Source organism: Neopelma chrysocephalum, unplaced genomic scaffold (assembly GCF_003984885.1).
Source record: "Neopelma chrysocephalum unplaced genomic scaffold, ASM398488v2 Primary Assembly neopelma1_74, whole genome shotgun sequence".
Classification (NCBI taxonomy): Eukaryota; Metazoa; Chordata; class Aves; order Passeriformes; family Pipridae; genus Neopelma; species Neopelma chrysocephalum.
Window position 1 is genome coordinate 1,564,634 of NW_020897735.1, and position 21,796 is coordinate 1,586,429.

Genomic DNA, 21,796 nt, shown 5'->3' on the forward strand with positions numbered 1-21,796 from the left:
TCAAGGCCAGGTTGGACTGGGCTTGGAGCAACCTGGGCTAGTGGGAGGTGTCCTTGCCCTTGGCGGGGGAGTTGGACTAGATGGGCTTAAAAAGTCTCTTCAGCACAAACCATTCTGTGATTTTATGAGTCTACAGGTATTTAGCCATCATGCCCACACAGCAAGTCAGCACAGCAGCACACAGAGCAGGAAGAGCAGTTTGGGTCCACCAATGCTGCTGGTCCTTCCAAAACCCCATCCCCGAGGGGTCTGTGGCACTCAGTGCAGGCAGGAACTGGCACCAGCTGGGTCTGGCTCAAGGCTGAGCCTTGTGTGCACTGCAGGCTGGGGAAAGGAGCTCTCCTCAGCACAGAGAACAGGCAGGGATGGGTGAAACGAGGCGGCTGAGCACGTGGAGGAGCCGCATGTCAGTCCCTGGACAGCCCGTCCCCGCCTTCCCCCGGCACAACTCACACCCCCCCAGCCCATCCACTATGGCAACAGCAGCACTCGCCCTCCTCCCCTACCTCCATCAGGTCTATGAGCCACAGGAGCCGCTCCTGGGGACGTGCCGGGGGGAGAGCAGAGGAAAACAAGCACAAAAGCGAGAACGTGACATCAGGGAGGATGCAGAGCAAAGGAGCGAGACGAGCAAATCCCGGCACGGCGCCTCCCTCCTCCCCCAAACACACCCCAAATCCACATCCAGCTGCACCCAGGGCTGGATGTGACGGCTGAGGTGAGTCCCTCCTGCGAGAGGTGCTGGGGAGGAGAAAGGCATCGGGATTGAGGGCAGAACAGGGCAGAGGGAACAGTTTAGGAGCTCTGCCCCTCTTCTCTCTCTCCTGTTAGCTGAGACAAGCCCCAATCCACCACGAGCTGGTGCTTTTAGCTTGGCAGCTGTTTTAGCAAACAGTGGGGACAACCATCTCCAGCGCCAGCATTCCCAACACCCAGGCAGAGCTTGGAGGCAGGTGTGTTCTCACAGCCATGGAAAGGGGTGCCACAGGGCCAGGGAAGACCTGTAATGTCATTGAGGGACACGTGTTCTCGGAGGAAGCTCTTCAAACAGCGCTTTTAAGGCACAGCCCACTCCCTCTATGCCAGAACAGCACCCTGGTCTCCCTCCCCGAGCTCTGGGCTCATGTGCCATTGCTCACACACCAGCCCAAGCAGCCACGCTGGGCACATGCCGTGGAGGCAGAGCATGGCACACACCTGAAGCCTGTGGCACAGCCCCAGGCACGGGGACAGCATGAGACCAGGGTGTCACACCCAGCACACGGCCCTGGCAGACCTGTGCCAGCCCCCAGCGACTTCAGAAGAATTTTCCCAGCAGGTCCTTGGGAAAGCAGAGCAAAACTGGCTTCGTTTCTCCTGATCCAGAAAGGCTTTCAGTGGGATCCACCGTGACCAGAGCAGGTGGCTTCCCTATGGGTATTTGTGGAGTTAACAGGACCAAAGCACAGCTCTGCTGCTCTGATGCTCTCCTGGGATGCTGCACCACCCCATGCAGGCAGGCAGAGCCCCAGGAAAGCCCCCTCCTCTCTCTTCCCACCCCAGCTGTGCTGCCTGGACCCTCCACATCCCGATCCCAGCGCTCCAGCCGCGGGCGCTTCCCTTGCTGCAGGACCAGCACACATCCCATTGTCCCCTGCTCTGCTCAGGAAGGGCTTAATTTCCAAGGTTACTAATGCAGTTATGATGAAAGGCACTTTATGGCTAAGGAAATTAATTTGGGGGCTGCGTGCCTGCACACTCTGAGGTGATTACACCAACTTAATTAGACGGTGTGTGCCACAACAGCCTGGCAGAGCCGTGGGAGTGAGCGCTGGAGAGCGGGCAGGGGCTGGCATGGGATGCAGCCACTGGCAGTGGGAACAGGCAGCCAGGATCTTTAAGGAGCTGATTTAAAAGCTGGTGAACAGCAGCAGGCACAGTGTGGCAGCAGCACATTGCTGGCATTTCTGTGTGGATGCAGCTCTCTGTCTACAAAATAACATTTTAAAGACAAAGCATCTCTTTTTAGTTCATTGGGCTTAAAACCCAAAATGGGTTTTAGTCTGCTTAGTCTGGGGATGAAATTTTGGAATTACTTAGATGAGGGGCGGGAAATTCAACTTATTTGTGATTTTTATGCATCATGAAACCTTCATGCCGCTGCTCCACATAATATTTTATCCTACATATCTGTGTGTTCGCTGTGACAGTTTTTATTGAAAATACATTTAGTGCCGTGCTTTTTTAAGATATAAATAACTAGAAGGCAGTAAAGACCAAATTCCAAAGCTGAGTTACAAGTTTGGCTAAGAGACTTGCTTTAGAAGAGACTTGCCTAGAAGAGTCTAGAAGAGCTTATTTTCAGTTTTTGTTTGTTTGTTTGTTTTTGTTGTTGTTTTTGTTTGGTTTGTTTTTTGTTTGTTTTGTTTTTTGTTTGTTTTGGTTTTTTGTTTTTTTTTGTTTGTGTTTTGTTTGTTTGTTTGTTTGTTGGTTGGTTGGTTTGGTTTTTGGGGTGTTCTTTTGTTGGTTTTTTTTTTCATTTAAATGAGCCATTTGTCCATACACTTAAACCCATGTTTGTCCTTCAAATGCACGGCTCTGCCAGAGGTCCTGGAAGGGAGATTGGCTTCATCCTCACTGGGGACAAAGTGACATGCAGCACCACAACCCTCACAGGGGGGACAGGAGCACAGAGACACCCAGCACCTAAAAATCCCCCAAACCACAAAGAAAAACAAAAGCTTTGGGGGGAATCCACGGGGGGATTGAACAGGGTTCCCTGTGGGGTGAAAGGCCTTTACAGCGCTCCAGGACAGGAGTTTGTGGTGAGGCTCAGGTTCAGGAGCAGGGGTGAGGGAAAGGATCACCCAGGGGGACTCACCCGGGCCGAGCTGACGGTGGTGGCAGTGAAGTGGCTGCTGGAGGAGGACACGGTGTCGCTGTAGGACATCATGGAGTAGGAGTCGGTGGCGGCGCCGGGCCCCGAGGGCTGACGGGCCTTCATGGACTCGATCTCCCTCTTCAGCACCAGGTTGTCGAAGCGGTCGAGGTCTTGAGGGGAGATCACCCCCCGCACCTCGGACAGCAGGGAGAACTGGGCCAGGCAGACACAGCCAGAGACAGGTTGGAGCAGCACCACAGACCTGCCCTCCCACCCTGCTCAGCACCGGCCATGGGAGGTACCAGCAGGTGACACAGCAGGAGGTTTGGTCCTAAACATCACCAGAAGCTCCTCTGCCCCTGAACATCAGCCTGTATCCCCCAGAGTGTGAGGCACTAGAACAGGCTGTGCTGGCCTTTCCCTGGAAGTGTCCAAGGCCAGGTGGACAGGGCTCAAAGCAACCTGGGCTAGTGGAAGGTGTCCCTGCCCATGGCAGGGGTTGGAAGGAGATGGTCTTTAAGGTCCCTCCCAACCCAAAACATTCTGTGATGCTGGGATGACTCTGTGATAATCTGCTACACCTGGATTTGGCTTCTATACCCTCACCCTTGCCCTGAGCACATCATCTTGGAGGCACCGGGCCACACTGTGACAATGTCCACAGTGTGACAATGTCCAGACTGTGACAATGCCCACAGTGTGACAATGTCTACAGAGTGACAACACCTCTGCTCAGCCCACTGGGTACCAGAAGCTGCCCTGACCCTGCCATGGGCCGCTGTCAGGGTAGGAGACCTTCCCAAAGAATTATGGTGAGGAGATCAGAGCTTGTTTCACTCAGGGAAGCTCTCCTGCCTACAAGAGGCATCTTTACCCAGAAACAGTTTTAGATGTTTTCTCCTCTCCATCACAGAGAAACACTCCCTGGTATGAGAAAAAGATAAATCCTGTAGGCTTGTCAAAGGCCCCCATTGGAGGGGGGGGCAGAAATTATGAAAGCCCTGAGGAGAGCAGGGGTTGTGTCATTCTCAGGTCCAATGAAGCACCATTAGGATTAATATTCTTTTAAGTCCAGCATTCTCAACTTTGGAAATAAATTATCCTACAGTCCTGGCTTTTGGGGGGGTACCTGTGTGTTCTCCCACTTCCCAGCCTCACCTTGGCGTGTGTGTTGAGCAGCTCGAAGAGGGCCATGACCAGGGCATCCACGGAGATGTTGCCCTCCTTATACTCGTCCAGGTAGTAGCCCATGGTGGCTCTCTCCTGCTCGTTGAGCAGGTGCCGGGCCTGCTCCTCCAGCATCACGCGGGTCTGGTTCACCATGCTGCTCAGGGTCACCTGGGAGCCAGCCAGCCCTCGGTAAAACACGGGCTGGGGGGGACAGGAGACGGGATTTGGGCTGGGATGACAAGGAACCAGCTGCTCTCCCTCTCCTGAGACAGCCAAGCAGCACGGGCTGCACTGAGGATATCCCCTGGCTGTGTCCCAGAGCACTGCTCTCACCCAGCTGCCCCAGAGGGAGCTGGAAATGGGAGGGGGATGTTGAGGTGACTCGAGGCAGGTGACCCCCCTAAGGGTTCAACAGCAGGGCTGTCCAGTGTCACCACCTGTCTGGGCAACTCCAGAGCTGTGATCAGAGGCCCTGAGCTCTGCTCTCTGTGGGACCAGGGACAGCACCCAGGGAACGGCTGGAGCTGTGTCAAGGCAGGGTCAGGTTGGATCTCAGGACAAGGTTCTTCCCCCAGAGGCTGGTTGGGCACTGCCCAGGCTCCCCAGGGCAGTGGGCACAGCACCAAGGCTGCCAGAGCTCCAGGAGGGTTTGGACAAGGCTCTGAGGGCCAGGGTGGGATTGTTGGGGTGTCTGTGCAGGGCCAGGAGCTGGACTGGGTGATCCTTGTGGGTCCCAGCTCAGGATATCTTATGAAACTATGGATTCTGTGAGTTTATGCAGCACAAGTTGAAAACCAAAACAGCCTCCCAGCCCTGTTCAGCAAGCAGGGGCACTGTCCCTGAACCAGTGCTTTAATCACAGGCTGTATTCCTCCCTGACAGAGCCGGGGGAACTGGGGCCACGAGAGACAGGCCACCTTCCCACCCTCTGTAAAAGGCACATTTGCCCCCAGTGCCAGCTTGAAGCAGACCCTGGTGAAGAAAGAGCCACTGGCAACCAAAGGAGCCCCAGGGAGAGACAAGTCTGGCTGCAGATGAAAGGCTTTTTTTCCTTTGAGAGGGATTTCTAAGAGGAGGTCCTTGCTGTTCCCTCCCAGGCAGTGCTGGCACAGCACAGGGATATGGAGCCAGACAAGACCCTGACTACCCCAGAGCAAGAGAGGAGTTGGGGCTGGGGAACATGTTTTTCCAGCAAAGAGTACAAAGCTGTTATCAGTGAGAGCCACCTGTGAAACCTCCCTGCCTTATTTCCATTTAAAAGAAAAGTGCTTTGCAGAGAGGTGTGGGGAGAAGACACTGGCACAGAGCTGCAGGCACAGCATGGGTGAGTCCCTGCTACTGCCTGGCTCGGCTCTGCTTCCAGCTGGGAAAGATCCCAGGAGCTGGCAGGGCCCAGAGACAGCCACCATGTGGAAAGCACCATAGTCCCATCTGCAGGGTGGAGGGTGTCCTTTGCCTAATCATTGCCCCTTGCCCACTAAGGTGCTCATTGCCAGGCTGGGAGGCACCAGATGTGCTGCAGAAGTGACTCACCAGTGGCACAGGAGAGGGGGCACCCACTGGTTCAATTGTCAGCTGCCAACATGAGGTGGGGAGGAGAAAGGCCCATTAAAACCCTCACCAAACCAGCATCCCTTCCATAATCAGGAGCACAGAGCCCTCCCTCCCGTGGAAAACAAACGATAATAACAGGAATTTTTTTTGTCTTTCCTAAGGCATCAGGCATAAGGGTTGTCTTACCCTGGCTGTCATCTCCACAGCGTGGTTGCCCACTGCCCTGCGAGGAGGGAGAAGATCAGTTAGTGCTGATCCCTCGTCACCTGGGGCCTGGCACAGGACCTGGCACAGGACCTGGCACCTTCTCTCCCCCCTGTGCCTGGAAGCTAAAAGCTTCTGGCCTGAGAGAAGGGGAAGGGGCAGCAGCACATTGTCCAGACCAGGTCAGAGATGCTTCACTTGACACGGGGACCACACACCCCAGCACCGGGTGCTCCCCTGGACAGAGCAGGTCGCACGCTGCGGGTTCCCTCAGCCCCTGTGTGCCCCCCCAGGGGCTCTGAGCTCACACCCCTCCCCTCAGGAAGCCCCCCAGGGGCTGTCCCAGGCACGTACCCCGCGGAGCTGACGAGGGTCTCCCCAAGCTGGGAGCTGGTGATCCAGCGGGTCTCGTCCACGGTGGTGCGGGCGTGGGGCAGCCGCCCGATGTCCTTCACCGTCATGATGAGGTGCCGCGAGGACTTGAGCAGCTTCACGGCCTCGTCGTGGGGGATGCTCAGGAAGCTCCTGCCGTTCACCTCCAGGATCTGGTCTCCCACCTGCGGAGTCGGGATGGGGTGAGCTCCCGGAGAGTCCTGGGAGCTTTCCTGTTAGGGACACGCCCTCCTCTCCCAGCACCAAAGCTGGGATGCAGCAATTGGAGGGATCGGGAAAAATGCTGCTGGCTGAAGAACCAAGCACTCAGGGTGGGAGCCACTGAAGGATGAGTCTGTAAAGCCTGGAGGAGCCTGTTTAGGATCCCAGGTCAGAGCAATGTGCCCAGTCTCCTCCATCAACCAGACCTGCAGACCAACTGCAGACCCCCAAAGAACATCAAGGCCTCCAGCCCCAAACCCTCCTGCTAATCTGGGGGGGTCAGGAACCATCTGTGGAAGCCCCAAACCTCAGATCTCTGTGTGCAGCAGGGAGGTTCAACTGGAGTGTCTCACCACAGCCTCCAACCCCCTGTAAACCGTAGGATCTGAGACAGCTGGATTCCATCCCTCCTCTCCTCCCATTTCCTCCCCAGCAGCTCCTTAGGGCTTTTATTTTGTGGGCAGGGCGGTTGCAGTAACCAGGAATTTCCCTGACAGCCTGGCCATGCTCAAGACACAGGACCCATGTGGTATTTCCCCCTTCATCCCAGGCCCTCTTCCTCCATGCTTCCAGGGCATCCAGTGCTGCTCCTCCCCGCTCCCGTACTCCAATTCACCCTGTTTCTGACAAAAAAAAAACCTCTTTGAAACTGTTCTTTCCCATCTTTCCTTAACCACAGGCTTCTGCTCAGCTCTGCCAAAACACAGTTTGACTTTCTTTATGACACAGTGCAAACTGGGATTCATTCTCCAGACTCTTCCTCCAGTGGGAAGCACTGGATTAAGCACTGCCAATTCCCTGTGGTGGGCTGCAACTCTGCCACCACCAGAGTTTACTCCAGTCCTGCCTAGAACTTTGCTGGGGTGAAAGTGGACACCAGGAGCACCACAAACCTGCCAAGGCATCCATTCCTCTCCCTGTCTTCCTGGGATGCTTCCCCTTCCATAATGAATCCAGTGAAGGGCACAGTGACCATGCCACAGTGCCAGACATGGTGCTGATACGGCCTGACCGTGGTGTCTCCAGGCATCCCCAGGGGGACATTCCCAGCAGAGAAGGTACAAGAACAGGGAAAAGTCAGAGAAAAATGGGCCACAAAGATGCTCAGAGTGATGGAGTGTCTGCTCTGGAGCCAGGCTGGGAGAGCTGGGGGGGTTCACCTGGAGAAGAGAAGGCTCCAGGGAGACCTGAGAGCCCCTTCCAGGGCCTAAAGGGGCTCCAGGAGAGCTGGAGAGGGACTGGGGACAAGGGATGGAGCGACAGGATGAGGAGGAATGGCTTCAAACTGAAGGAAAGGTTTAGATGGGATATTGGGAAGAAATTGTTCCCTGTGAGGGTGGGGAGGTCCTGGCACAGGTTGCCCAGAGAAGCTGTGGCTGCCCCAGCCCTGGAAGTGTCCAAGGCCAGGTTGGACGGGGCTTGGAGCAACCTGGGCTAGTGGAAGGTGTCCCTGCCCGTGGCAGGGAGCTGGAATGAGATGGGCTTTAAGATTCCCAAACCATTCCATGATCCTGTGAACGACAGAGAGGACACATAACCAACAACTCATGGACCACTTTGCTCGGGGTGCAGCTGTGAGAATGATCAGGTACATCTGCAACAAAAACACGTGATGGGAAACTGGTAAGAAACAAATGGAGAACAGCTCTAAAATGAGTGCAATGTCCATGTCCAGGTGAATGCTGCAAGTTCATTCCCTGGCCACATCTCTGCCTGCCCAGCAAGGGAGAGAAAAGTTGTAAGGAAGCAAAACAAAAATGATTAGTGGCAGATGAAGGTGCCTGTGAAAGGACAGATCGAACAGATTAGGCCTGTTAAATTTAGAGAGGAGATAATGTGTGGGGAGCTCGATGGAGCTGTACAAAATAATGCTGGCAATAATGAAAAGCCAGAGAAGGGCTCCTGTTTACCCTTCCCTCTGCTGAAAGGACAGAGGATGCTCAGAAGGAGCGTTCAGAGGAGGCTGGAAGGAGGCTCTGATAGGAAAAAAGGACCTGGAGCAAGAGCACCACAGAACCATGGAGTCATTTAGGTTGGAAAAGACCTTTAAGATCATCAAGTCCAGATGCAGCAGAGCTCAGCTCCACGTTCAGCTCCATCCAGGGACCCTGAGCAGATTTGCCTCATTCTTCATAGAATCACAGAACAGTTTGTGTTGGAAGGGACTTCAAGGATCATCTCATTCCACCCCCTGCCATGGGCAGGGACACCTTCCACCAGCCCAGGTTGCTCCAAGCCCCCTCCAACCTGGCCTTGGACACTTCCAGGGATGGGGCAGCCACAGCTTCTCTGGGCAACCTGTGCCAGGGCCTCCCCACCCTCACAGGAAAGGATTTCTTCCTAAAATCTAATCTAAAGATACTCTCTTCACAGTGTGAAGCCATTCCCCCTGGTCCTGTCACTCCAGGCCCTTGTAAACAGTCTTTCTCCATCCATGGGCTCCCTTCATGTCCTGGAAGGCCACAATCAGGTCACCCCAAATCTTCTCTTCTCCAGGCTGAACAATCCCAACTCTCCCAGCCTTCCCTCCCAGCAGAGCTGTTCAGCCCTCTGATCATCTTGGTGCCTCCTCTGGGCTCATTCCAACAGCTCCACGTCCTTCCTGTGCTGGGGAGCTCAGTAATATGGAACATTCCAAATTTCTGGGGACAGTTCCTTCCTCTGTGGATGGTGGATCACAAGGGCACTGGGAAACGGGAAGGGAGGGAGCCCGGGGGGGGTAAATAACACAAACCCACATTCCCAACAAACAGACTCGACAAAATATCTCAGCCTCCCTTCAAGCTCTGCTGGCTTCAAACCCACCATCAGAAAACTGCTGATGAACAACAAAACAGGGAAGGGAAATTATGCAAGTGCCTGAACTGCCAAGAGAAACACACGTTCAGGTAGAATGAATATCATCTCTCAGGTCTCTCTGATTTATCAGCCAACCCACTGGAGTGGATTTTCCTGCTAAAAGAAGGAGCACTGGGCTCACTGCAGCACCAAAACAACAAACCCCCAAATGTGATTAGACAGTTCTGTTGCAATTATGAATCTTTAATAGTTTTCCACATCAGGCATTAAACTTTCATGATTATTTTGTTTCGAGACAGTTACACAGATTTAATACCCTTTCCTTAATTTCTCCTTTTAAGAGAGAACCCAACAGGAGCCTGGCAAGTCCTTGTTGCAGCAGGGAGACCAGAAGGGTCCTGGACCAGCTACTTCATCTCTCTGTGTCTGTCCTTCATCACTTCCTCAACATTTATTCCATGTCCTTCACATCCCTCTGGTCTCCTGTGCCCAGCACATGACCACCTCTCCCAGGTGCTTCCAGAATATGAACACCAGGTGGGAAAAACCACCCACAAAATACTTGGATAAGTTTGAGCACCTCGTGCAGGGACAAAAAAAAAAGACCTTGCAAAAATGATTGCTGGTGAAGGGCAGATAAAAAGGAATCACTGGACAGCCCAAATGTCTGCAAATCAGCCTATCTTGATCACAGACTCCTATTAAAGCTGGAAAGGATTTGTTGCTAATTAACATGGATAATAATTATATTTTCTCCCCAAAGTCAAGGACAACTGGGAAGGTGACAAAAAACTGCAGAGATGCAAAAAGAACCATCCAGCAAAACAAAAGCTGACCCTGACAAAAGTGATTCGCTGTATGCACAGCTCCAAACTGGCACAGAATAAAAGAAGTAATAATAAGACACACATACACACAAAAAATAAAATACAGGAAAATTACTGCCCTGGATATTTCAGGAACAAGTTTTCAGTTGTGCTCAGCTAATGGTGGGTGGACACACAGGACGTGCTGAGTGCTTGAGCACTTCTGAAAATGGAATTATTCCCATTTCCTAGGGATAAATGTACCCTGAAATGCAGGGGCTGAACATGACATGTAAAAGGTGACAGAGCATGACGAGAAGCAGAGCTCGGAAATAACACACCTCGATGACAGACTTGGCTCCTTCTCCTTGTGGAGACAGAGGGAACGACGTGGGAAAGGGAGGTGCAGCCAAGAGAAACTTAATGGGCTTCAGACAAGGGTTCTGAGCAGCTAAAGTCTCTTAAAAATAATCAAAACAGGCTCTGGGAGAAATTCAGTCACACAGACAGAGAAATAGGTGAGAGATTTTAAACACGAGTTCACGTTAAATGACACCAAATTGAGCTGGGAGTACCAGGGCTAATAGGGTACCATTAGCACCAGTCCTGTTTAATGCCACTAATGTGCCTGGAGAGGGGCTAAATTACACTGGAGATACCACTAAAGTAGAAGGAGCCTCCCTCCAGCACAAATAATTACCAAAAGCAGACCTTAAGAAATTAAAAATACGGGCAGGGAAACGTATGAATCGATTGGGAATCGACCAAGTTAAATAAGAAAAATAAGGAGGTGCTCGGCTTCTCCAGGAGAGAAACAGGGCAGGGCAGGTGATCCATGGCCAACGAGGCCAACACAGCCCGTTGGAAGGATCAGAGAGATTTGGGAGCAGGGTAGGGAATGATTGGTGCCAAGTGCTGCCTGAAAACATGTTCTTCTCCCAATCACTCTCCGACACAAACAGGAGGAACAAAGCAGACACAGATGGGAATGAAAGCACAAGGAGAGGAAATGGTCTCTGGGGGCTGGCAAAGGTTGTGGCCCTGCTGTGGGGAAGGTTCTGGTGGCCTTCCAGGACAGGAGCCATTTAAACAACGTCTGTTCCCAGCAAGGTGGCACCACTGGAAGGACCAGTCCAGGAGAAAGGTTCCATCTCGGGTACCACAACCACGCACCTTCTGACTGATCCCTCACTCTGCAGCTCCTTCCCCAGACTCACAGGGAGCCACAAGGCTTTTATTTTATCTTCTCTTCTTTTTTTCAGCATCTTTGTGCATGTGCAGACCTCAAAACACAAAACAGCTTTCAAAGGGCAGCTTTGGGACGAGGGGACTGAGTGCACCCTCAGTCAGTTCTCAGATGACACCAAGTTGTGTCCAGGGAAGGGAAGGGAGCTGGGGAAGGGGCTGGAGCAGCAGAAGTGGCTGAGGGAGCTGCGGGGGCTCAGCCTGGAGAAAAGGAGGCTCAGGGGGGACCTTCTGGCTCTGCAACTCCCTGACAGGAGGGGGAAGCTGGGGGGGGTCGGGCTCTGCTCCCAGGGAACAAGGGACAGGAGGAGAGGGAATGACCTCAGGCTGTGCCAGGGGAGGCTCAGGTTGGACATCAGAAGGAATTTCCTCATGGAGAGGGCTGTCCAGCCCTGGCACAGCTGCCCAGGGTAGTGATGGAATCCCCATCCCTGGAGGGATTTAAAAGTCATGTGGGTATGGCACATGGGGACACGGGGCAGAAGTGGCCTCGGCACTGCTCAGGGAACAACAGTTGGACCTGATGATCTTGGAGATCTTCTCCAACCTAAATGACTCTGTTCTATGACAGCCACTGATGATGTAAAATCATTCATGTCTTCCTGTTTACAGCCTCTCTTTTCCTCTCCTCTCGTGTATGGATAGATATGGATCATTGTAGCCTCTCTCCACCCCAGCCCTTGGGCTGGGAGCTCAATATTGAGTTGTGTGTTCGAAGCGAGCGCCTGAAATCTGCTCTTTCTGAGGGAAAGGTCACGGAGAGAAAACAAAAATGGCTTAATAAAGAAAAAAATCCTGACAAAATACACCACCAGAAAAAAACGAGCAGGGAAGAAATCAGGATGAGAAGAGCCATGGATGCCACCAGAACAAGGCCATGGCATTGCTGGGAATGTCACCAAGGAGGCAGGAAGGACAGAAGCTGAAAGCAAAACATGACTGACTCACATCCCTGCTCTGCAGCCTCTGTTAACACTCACTTCTTCAGTCTGAGAACTGACTCCCAGGCAGCATATTTTAAAACATGCCCAAAGAACACATTGTCAGGAGTTCCATGAATGAATAAACATAAAGAAGGCCAAGGCCAGGAGTATGAATATTTAATTATTGACTGACTGCAGCGATCCAGCCTGTTTGCTGCTCTGCCTTTCATGGCCACGGAGACAGAGGGAGCAGAGCAGCAGCACCTGAACCAGCATCAGCTCCTCTGGGACCCACATCTCAGGGCCAAGGCACCACTTCTGGAGTAGAAAAAGAGCTGCTTTAGCTCTTGGGACTTGGAAAAACTTCCTTGCTTTGGCCTGGTTTTCAGTACCACGTTGTTTGCTCTTTGATCAAAATTTAAGGGAAATGTAAAACATTAATTGTTTGGTTTATTTATTATTAGAACATTTCAAAATTCTCTGAGTTGGTGCCATAGATACAAGAAGGTATAAATTAAATGTCTGGCAGAATCACAGATTGGTTTGGGTTGGAAGGGACCTTAAAGACCATCCAGTCCCACCCCTGCCATGGGCAGGGACACCTTCCACTAGCCCAGGTTACTCCAACCTGGCCTTGGACACTCCCAGGGACGGGGCAGCCACAGCTTCTCTGGGCAACCTGTGCCAGGGTCTCACCACCCTCACAGGGAAGATTTTTCTCCCTTATATCCAACCTGAAGATCACATCAAAATCTACTCAAACAACTCTGGCAACAAATTCAGTGACAGCAGCAAACCCCAGAGAGGGATCCACTCTTGGGAAGTCAGCAGGAACTTTCCCATTGACCCAGCAAGGTTGGGTCGAGCTCACATTGAACAAACCCACCATTTTTCTACTTCACAGAGCAACAAACCACCTGGAAATCACATTTACCCACCAGTTCTTCCTTCCTTGTGGTATCACATCCTTCCACCACCACCTGGAGCAGCACAGGGAGCACAGGGGGACACGATCTACACCCAACCACGTCTAACAGCAGGACATAAAAGGCCTTTCTTTATCTCCAAAGCTCCGAGCAGCACTGAATTTACAGCCCGCGGCAAACACAAATCAGGGCGGGAAGCGCCTGTGCTGATCTGAAATCACATAAAGCCTGACATTCAGAGCAGGAATGCACAAATCAGCTGCCAGAGAACACAGCAGCGATGTGCAGAATCAATAAGCAGAGGCTTTGGGGTGCAAACAACAGCCCCGGTGGTGGGAGGGGAGGTGGCAGGGACAGGGGACAGCAGGGACAGGGGACAGCAGGGACCGCTCCGGGTGCCTCCACGGAGTGTGAGTGTGGCTCATTCCCAGCCTTCTGAGCAGGCATGGGCTGAGCTGGAGGGATAAAGCCAGATGTTGTGCTGTTGTGAGTGTCCCTGTGAGTGTGCAGTGTGACATCACCCCTGCTGAGCTCACCGTGGGAGGACGGAAAGGGAAGCAAAGCAGCAATTTTCCCCGCGCGGCAAAAAGAGGGATTTGGAGCGGTACTGAAGTGTTAAACATGAATCAAACTGAAAGAACCCGAGGAAGACAACAAAACTTCTCTTTTCCTGCCTTTCAGGCTTCTTTTAGGACATGGAGCTCGACTCTGGCACAGGGTCAGGAGGCACTGGGGACACACACTGGCGTCACCAAGGTCACCCACGCAACGCCCGAGGCAGCTCCAGCCAGTCCCTCTCCTTCCAGCTCTACCAAGCAGAAACAAGTTGTCCTGTGCCTCTTATCATCTGTCTTGAAATCCTGGTGTCCCAGAGCACTGTCCCTGCTGCCTCTGGCCATGACCTTGCACTGGCACTCCTGGGATCCAGCTGGGTGCTCCAGTTGGCTGTGTGGGAACAGCTGCTGGGAGGTGCCAGCCCAGAGGAGTGTCCTACACTTTGGGAGAGACCAAGGCTCTGCAAGGAGTTTCCAGCAGCAGCTCTCACTTCTTGCTGCCTAAGAAACACTCCATTATCTACCCAGGATGCTCCCACAGCTCCCCATCCTAGTGACCCCTCAGGTCACAGGGGCCAAAACCTCATTTCCCTGCTAAGGACCTGAGAGAGAGATTAAAACTTGGATTGATCCAAACCTCCAAATGCAGCATTTTCATTCTGTGTCAAAAAGAGAAACAGGAGCCTGCAGAGCACAGTTGAGTTCAGCAGTGGCTGCATTACCCCCAGAAATGTCTCCTTGGCTGCAAAAGGAACTCTGGTGACCTCAGTGCCCAGTTAGATGCAACTTATCGTGCCACAGCAATTTGAGGGACAGGATCATGTCTGTTCCAGCCCAAATCACAGCCCTCTCCACCAGACTGTCCCCAGTTGGTGCTTTGACAGATTGAAGTGACTTTATGGGGCCACTGAAGGCTTAGCCCTAAATTGCCCAGGGCTGATCGATGGAGGCATCACAGAATCGTGGAATCATTTAGGTTGGAAAAGACCTTTAAGGTCATTGAGCCCAAAAATGTGTCCCTTCACAATACAGGGAGGGGATCAGAGTGGATTACCCCTCAATCCTCAGCAGTCCAGCACCATTTCAGGGGATTGAGAGAACATTACAGAGTTTAACATCCAGCAGGTTTTGACTGGCACAAGGAGCAGGGAAAGAATTGACTCTCAGGGCCCACGGGATTGCACTGGAGGAAGCCAAAAGGGCATGATGTGATTGCAGGGAACTGGGTCATTTAGAGAGAAAAAACACACCAGAAAAGAAAGCCTGAGTGAAGTAAAATTTTACAGCCTGAGGAGCTTGAGTTTCAAACGAGCCCCATTCCCGAGTGGCACAGAGATACACCAGTGGCTCCCTTTCAACTCATTTAACTGGTGAATGCCCTAGGAAATACAAAATTTTAACCCCAAATGTCCCTTCCAGGAACAGCTGTGATCCCAGGATGTCCCATCCTGTTCTGGCACAGCAGGAAGGCTGGAGGAGCTCAGAGGTGCCGGATGTGTTCCTGGTGGGATGAACAAGGTGCAGGATCTCCCTTTACCAGAGATCTGCAGCAAACCTGCAGCCAACCCTGGACCAGGGCCCAGCCAAACCCCAGAGCATCCCTTAGGAACCTGTTTTTGACAGTGGAAGGAGCCTGATGCAGCTGGAGGTCACGCCAAGTTAGGCTGCTGATGGATCAGCTCCATCCCGAGGGTGATCCCGCTGGTTCTGCTTGGTGAGACATGATCCCTGTGGATGCCAGTGCTGCAGGAGGAAACCTGCACACACCTGCTCCCACCACAGTGAACTGGCCTCCAAACACGTGCCCTCAGGCAGGTTGAGAGCACCTTGTGCCCAGCACTGGCTCCAAACATAATGGCTTTGGATGGAAGATGCAGGAAAAGGACACAGGATCAGGATCTTTAATAGAAAACTCTGCCCTGCCAGCTCAGGGAGGTGAGAGTGACTTTCCTGTGAGCAGAGACTGTGGCAGCTGGGCCTGGTTAGTCTGGAGAAGAAAAGACTGAGAAGGGATCTCATCAATGCATATAAATATCTCCATGGGGTGCCAGACTCTTTTCAGTGGTGCCCAGTGACAGGACAAGAGGAATGGCCATAAACTAAAATACAAGTTCCACCTCAACATGAGGAAGAACTTCTTTCCATGGAGGTGGTAGAGCACTGGAACAGCTGCCCAGGGTGGGCCTGGAGTCTCCCTCTCTGGAGACATCCCAAACCCACCTGGATGTGTTCCTGTGTCACCTGCTCTGGGTGACCCTGCCTGGGCAGGGGGGTTGGACTGGATGATCTCCAGAGGTCCCTTCCAACCCCAGCCAGTCTGTGATTTACCTGCCAGGTTTTTGCTGCACACCAAAAACATCCCTGGGCTGTGTCAAAGGGGAGAAATCAGATGTAAGGCAGAAGGCAAGTACAACCTACCCCAGGAGTGGTAAGGCTGCATTTCTCCCTGCACCAGCACCTTGCTCTCTCCAGGCTCAGGTCCAAAACACCCCAAGAACCTGCCCTGAAAAGCCACCTCAGAAATGCAACACTCACCTGCCCATTAAGAGCTGAGCTTGGTTGAGGGAAAGAGGTAGGAAAAGCAGCAGGGATGTGCTGACCTGGCCCTGCAGCCACCAAATGTGCAGCTCCACCTCCCCCCAGCCCACTCTGGGGTCACTCTCACCTTCAGGCCAGTGCTCTCTGCCTCGGAGCCTTTATCCACCCCGGTGATGTAGATGCCCAGGGAATACTCTGCCCCTCCTCGGATCATGAGGCCCAGGGATTTCCCTTCGTTCAGGACCAGGTTCACCTGCAGAGGAATGGGAACAGTCATTGAGGTGGTGTCTGAGTGCAGCCACAAAGAGAGGTGGGACACACAGGTGGAACAGGGAGCTGCACCCCCACCGTGTCCCTGGGTGGGAGAGGGCAGCTCCTGAGGGATTGAGGAGGCACTGGGGAACACCAGAGGAAAATCCAGCTCTGGAGCACTGGGAGGGTTCAGCACATGTGGCCTGGGTGGAGTTCAGCCATGAACCATGGGCAGAGCTGATCCATGGCACTTTTCCACTCTCTCCTTTTACAGGGGCATCTCCAGGGTAGAGACTGAGCTGAGAGCAGCCCCCAGAGCCCCACGGGCACCAAAGGAGAGGTGCCAGCCAGCACTGGCTGTGAATCCCCTCTCTGGAATCCCATGCCCTGTGCAAACATGTGATTACAGAGCAATGAGCCCACTCCATCCACACTGGGAATCAGCCCTTGGCCCCTCTTTGGCTGTGAGGGGCCACTCCAGGCACTCTCCCCTTGGAAAAGGATATGGAGAACAAGCCACAAGGCAAATCCCAAAGAGGCCCAGGGACTCCTGTGCCTGATTATCTCTAATTAATAACACCAGGACAAGTTTTCCAGCCAGCCAGCACATTTTGCAGAAGATATTTAACATCTCCCACAACCTGACAGGCTGATTTTCCACAACCCCACAGCACCTGGACAGATGTTCTCCCCACCAGCTGCTGATCTGCACAGCACACCGAGCCATTAGCCAGCTTCCATCCACCTTCTCCTCCTCTGAAAATACAGGGATGTTCAGGTGAGAATTTAGAGTGCATGAGCAAATCTGTGTTCAGCTCCCTGGAGGACTCTCAATTTAAAATGGCCTTTGTTCACTCGCCGCAGGACACTTTCTAAATTAATAACTCCAGGGGTTTTTTTTCTTTTGCTTTGGTCCCAAGTTTTAAGTCACTCCTGGAGAAAAGCAGACAGCGGGAATAAAAACAAACGAGAAAGGCCAAAATGTGTTTCACACTGATAGAAACAACCAGAAACAGGCTGTTTGTGAAGGGCTTTTATATTTAAAACCCTTCGCTGCAGTCAAACCAAAAATCTTGCCCATTTACCTGGATGGAAAAGTAATTTCCAGCTTTGAGTCACTAATTAATCCACCTTTCCAGAGGACACGGCATCACACGGGGAATTCAGCCCAGCCTTGGAGTGGCTGGTATTGAAAACCCATTTTCTACCTTGGTGAAAATCAGAAATCAGCAGCAGGACACAAATGTACCTGGGGGTCCAAATTTTGTACTTAATGAGACGGATGCAAAGCAGCTCCTCGTGTATATCCACAGCCCAGGAACTGCTGGAGATGAGAACTGTAAGACATTAACTCCCTGTACCAGCATCCTCCTCTAGGGCTGCACAAACCCCCCGTTCCCTGGGTTAGTCCTTCCCCTCATTTAAAGTGCAGAAAGTGCTGGAAACTATTTGAGGCTTGAAGAATTCTAAAGGAATTATACAGAGACCTTCATGACAGGCTGGAGAGGCTGCTGGGCACTGAACCCACCCAACAGAGTGTCTGCCTGTGGAAACCAAGGGCAGTTCAGCTCCCTCTTCACATGGAAACATTGCTCTGCACCACGGAATGCTCCACTCAGTATTTCTTTAATATTCAGCTTTTCTGAAGTCCTGTTTTCTCCCAGTCCTGTCTAATGACATTTAGGGTTTCCCTTCTCTAACTTCTTCACTCCACTGTGGGCCAAACTTCTCAAAAATCCCTAATACTGGGGAAAAAATAGCAGTAGCAGAGTGCATGGAGTCACAGATGAGGTCAAAATAGAGTGGGAGTGCCAAAACCCTCTCTGCAGGTCCCTGAACAGCACATACAACTAGAATTGGCAACAGGAGGGGTACCCAGACATTTCCATCTCCCTTTAACACTATCCCAACGAGCTGGTAAGCTGAGAAGCTGCTCTCCCACATGGATATCATCAGATGGAGTAAGAGATACTCCCTCTCCCTCTCCACCTGAGGTGCTGCCACGTGAGCTGGTTTGTTTACACCTGTTCCAAGGCAAACCTGGCCTTCCAGGGAAAACTTGGGCTTCCAGGAGCGGAAAGCAAGGGATACAACCCCAAGCCATGAAGGGCTGAAAGCCTCTTCCAAGCCGTGTGGAGAAACCTTAACACTGCTGAAAAACACCTCGCTGCTGGCAGCCCCAGAGAGTTGGGCTGTTCAGGGCTTAATTGCGTTTCTTAATCAGCTTAATGGCCGTGGCTCCCCGGGCAAGCCCCGAGGCAGCGCGGTGGGAATTGCCGGGAAGAGCGTGGCAGCAGCGGGGGACAGGGAAATCGGCGCTCGGAGCATCCAGCTCGGTGATAAACGGCGGGATTCGGGAATAGCTGGGAAATAGAGGGAGTGCTGGCAGGCAGGGGGCTCGGCTGGGTCAGGCTGAGGAGGAGGAGGAGGGATAAGCTGATTGCCGGGATGAAGGGATGAGGGGAAGGCTGAGCCACTCCATGTTAAGGGCTTAGGGATCAGAGGGGACTGTTTTGCACCTGCTTCCCAAGGGACTCTGTCTCCAGGGATGGGCCCCGAGCAGAGGTGGTGTCAGGAGGGTGCCCCAAGCACAGCATCCTCCTCACCCACCCCTGAGGGCACCTCCCTGTGCCATGAGCCCAACTCCACACCCTGCTGGGGTGACACTGAGGCACAAGCCCAGCTGAGCTGTCCAAGGAGAGAGTTAAACCTGTGCCCTGGGACCAGACTGATGTTCCCAGTGGTTCCACCATCAATCCTGCTGACCCAGGGCCCCACTGGGAACAGACCCTCAGCATGGCATTCCCTGGATCGAGCCCTTCTGTTTGGGCTTTTCCACTCAGGTTGTAGACAGGTGATTAACACTTCTGTGCCAAGTCCTGCCCCAGAAGAAAGCACTGTGCTTCCATTTCCACTTCAGGCTTCCTCCCTCCTCCCCGTTCCACAGCCAGGCTGCAGCTCACTCAGGGTGAGAAGCTGTGACATCCCTCAAGGGCTAAAATCAGGGAAAGCTGGGATCAATCTGAGCTGCAAATCCACAGCTGTCCTGACACCATCCTAAACCAGGCAGCAAGCAAGGGCAGCTATTCCGTGGGGGAAACTGAGGACATCATAATCCAAAACTGGTTTGGGTTGGAAGGGATCTTAAAGATCATCTCATCCCACTCCCTGCCATGGGCAGGGACACCTTCCACTAACCCAGGTTGATCCAAGCCCCGTCCAAGCTGGCCTTGGACACTCCCAGGGATCCAGGGGCAGCCACAGCTTCTCTGGGCAACCTGTGCCAGGACCTCTCCACCCTCACAGGGAAGAATTCCGTCCCAATATCCCATCTAATTCTACTCTCCTTCAGCTTAAAGCCATTCCCTCTTGTCCAATCACTCCATGTCCTTGAAAAAAGTCTCTCTCCATCTCTCTTGGAGCCCCTTCAGGCACTGGAGGCAAAGTAACATCCAGGCAAGGTCACCTCCCACCCCTTGCTGGGTATTCCCAGGCAGCACTGACACTGTGCAGTGCCCACCTCCTCCCCTGTGCCATTCCAAGGCTGTGCCCAGCCCCAGGCTACTCCTGCACGTGCCACACAGAAGCATTTGGAAGATCAAGGTCACAATTTTAATTTCAATTTCAATGCTGAAACATCTGCTGCCTCCCGGAGCAGGAAATGAAGGGAAAAAACCACCACCATTAATAAAGCATTTGCTCTGAGCTGATTCTTGCCCAGGATTCCTTCTCTCTGGGTTTATGAAATTACCTGTTGACAGACTCAATTTTCTCATTAGAAAAAAAGCTCTTTCAGACACGAATTACTCGGCACCAGCAGGACTCAGCACACGAGTGTGGCTGAGGAGGTTTCACCCATGCTGGCAGCTATTTCCGTGCCATTACTGCCACCACACAAACAAAAACAACATTTCAGGAGGCTCCCAGGGCTCGTCCTCCTCCTGCTTCCCAAGGAAACCCCACAGGTTTGTGTCTAGACATCCTGCAAACACAGGAGTGAGGGAAGGCAGAGCCAGCTCACGAGCCATTAACCGAGTGCTGGGAGCAGCAGCCGCAGCTCTGGGGGTGCCAAATCCATCAGAGCTGGCCCAACATCACCCCCCCTGCCCAGGGCAGGCTTGGTAAAGCCATGCCAGGGCTTGGGCACCACCTCCAAGGGGTTTAATACATGTAACATCAGCACAGCTACAGCACAAGTGCGTGGGGACAGCGAGCACCTCCCAGGGAGGAGAGGGGACACTCAGAGCACAGGGACAGCCTCCAAACCAAGTCCCTTCCACACCCCAAGCCTCAGCCCAGCTCCTGGCCAGGCTGATGTTGAGCCCAATGCTGCCTCCTTGCCAGGCAGGGCTTGGCTCATGCAACAATTACCACTTTTGGGTGCTTTTTCACCTGAAGGAACAAGGAGATGGCACTGCTGCCCATCAGCACGGGGTGAGCTCTGACCCAAGGGGTATTTTGGGCTAAGTCTGCTGGGACAGTGCTACAGACCCCTCAAGGCAGGATGTCCCATCCCTGGAAACATCCCAGCTCAGGTTGGATGGGGCTCTGAGTGGAGCTGAAGGTGCCCCTGCTCGCTGCAGGGGGTTTAGAGGGGTTTTAAAGGTCCCTTCGATCCAAATCATTCTGTGATTCCAGGCCTGGGCACTGGGGGGACCAGTGGCCCACATCACATATTCCAATAACACAGGGAACTATCCAACCCCCCCTCACTGGATGCACTCAAAGCTGTAAACAAAATCAAACCCCAGCAAGGTCAGAGCAAGCAAACAGTGAGAGACGTGGGGAGCTTCACACTTCACACTGAAAATGCCATTACAAACTAATAGACAGAAATCCTTCCTCCTCTCTCCTGCCTCTCTTATCCTTCATGCTCAAGTAGTCACCATTAGTGCCTCAAACATTCAAAGCACATAATATTATCACAGATTTTTTTTTTCTTAATAATAATTACAGCTACTTCTGGGTACAGAATTGCCTGAAGGCAAGGAGATGTTCACACTCTCTTCTTTATATATATATATTTTCTTTCTTTTGCTGCACCAAAAGCTTGAAGGAATAAGCAGCTCCCCTGGCAATAAGCACATTAGAGCAGCAATTCAGCTGATGGAATGGTGCTTCTCAGAGAATTCACAGTCCAACACTGGCAGAGTGTTTTGCACACTTCATCTTCCTCCCAGCTCAGCAGCACCTATGAGGGTTTTTTTGCTGTCTGAGGGTTTCCAAAGTGCTTTTAACGAAATAAGCTGTTGATTCCAGAAGTCCATCAATGACAATTTACAGCACAAACGGCCCTTTGCTGCTGTGACAAATCCAAACAGCTTCAAGCCCGGACAGATGACAAAGATCCAAGTGGTGTGAAGCAGAAGGT

At 52.6% G+C, this 21,796-nt stretch overlaps 1 protein-coding gene across 3 annotated transcripts in view; it reads right to left on the minus strand.

Moving 5' to 3' along the window:
* WHRN (whirlin) overlaps nucleotides 1-21,796 on the minus strand; it is a 51,590-nt gene that overhangs the window by 9,614 nt on the left and 20,180 nt on the right. For 2 of the 3 annotated variants that reach the window (XM_027687832.1, XM_027687834.1), the window contains exons 3-8: nucleotides 16,301-16,426; nucleotides 6,143-6,345; nucleotides 5,771-5,807; nucleotides 4,019-4,231; nucleotides 2,861-3,073; nucleotides 507-539 (exon numbers count right to left, since the gene is read on the minus strand). In XM_027687832.1, the coding sequence (XP_027543633.1) occupies nucleotides 507-539; nucleotides 2,861-3,073; nucleotides 4,019-4,231; nucleotides 5,771-5,807; nucleotides 6,143-6,345; nucleotides 16,301-16,426 (825 nt within the window). The remainder of the gene's footprint in view (nucleotides 1-506; nucleotides 540-2,860; nucleotides 3,074-4,018; nucleotides 4,232-5,770; nucleotides 5,808-6,142; nucleotides 6,346-16,300; nucleotides 16,427-21,796) is intronic. The other variant, XM_027687833.1, reaches the window with a different exon arrangement.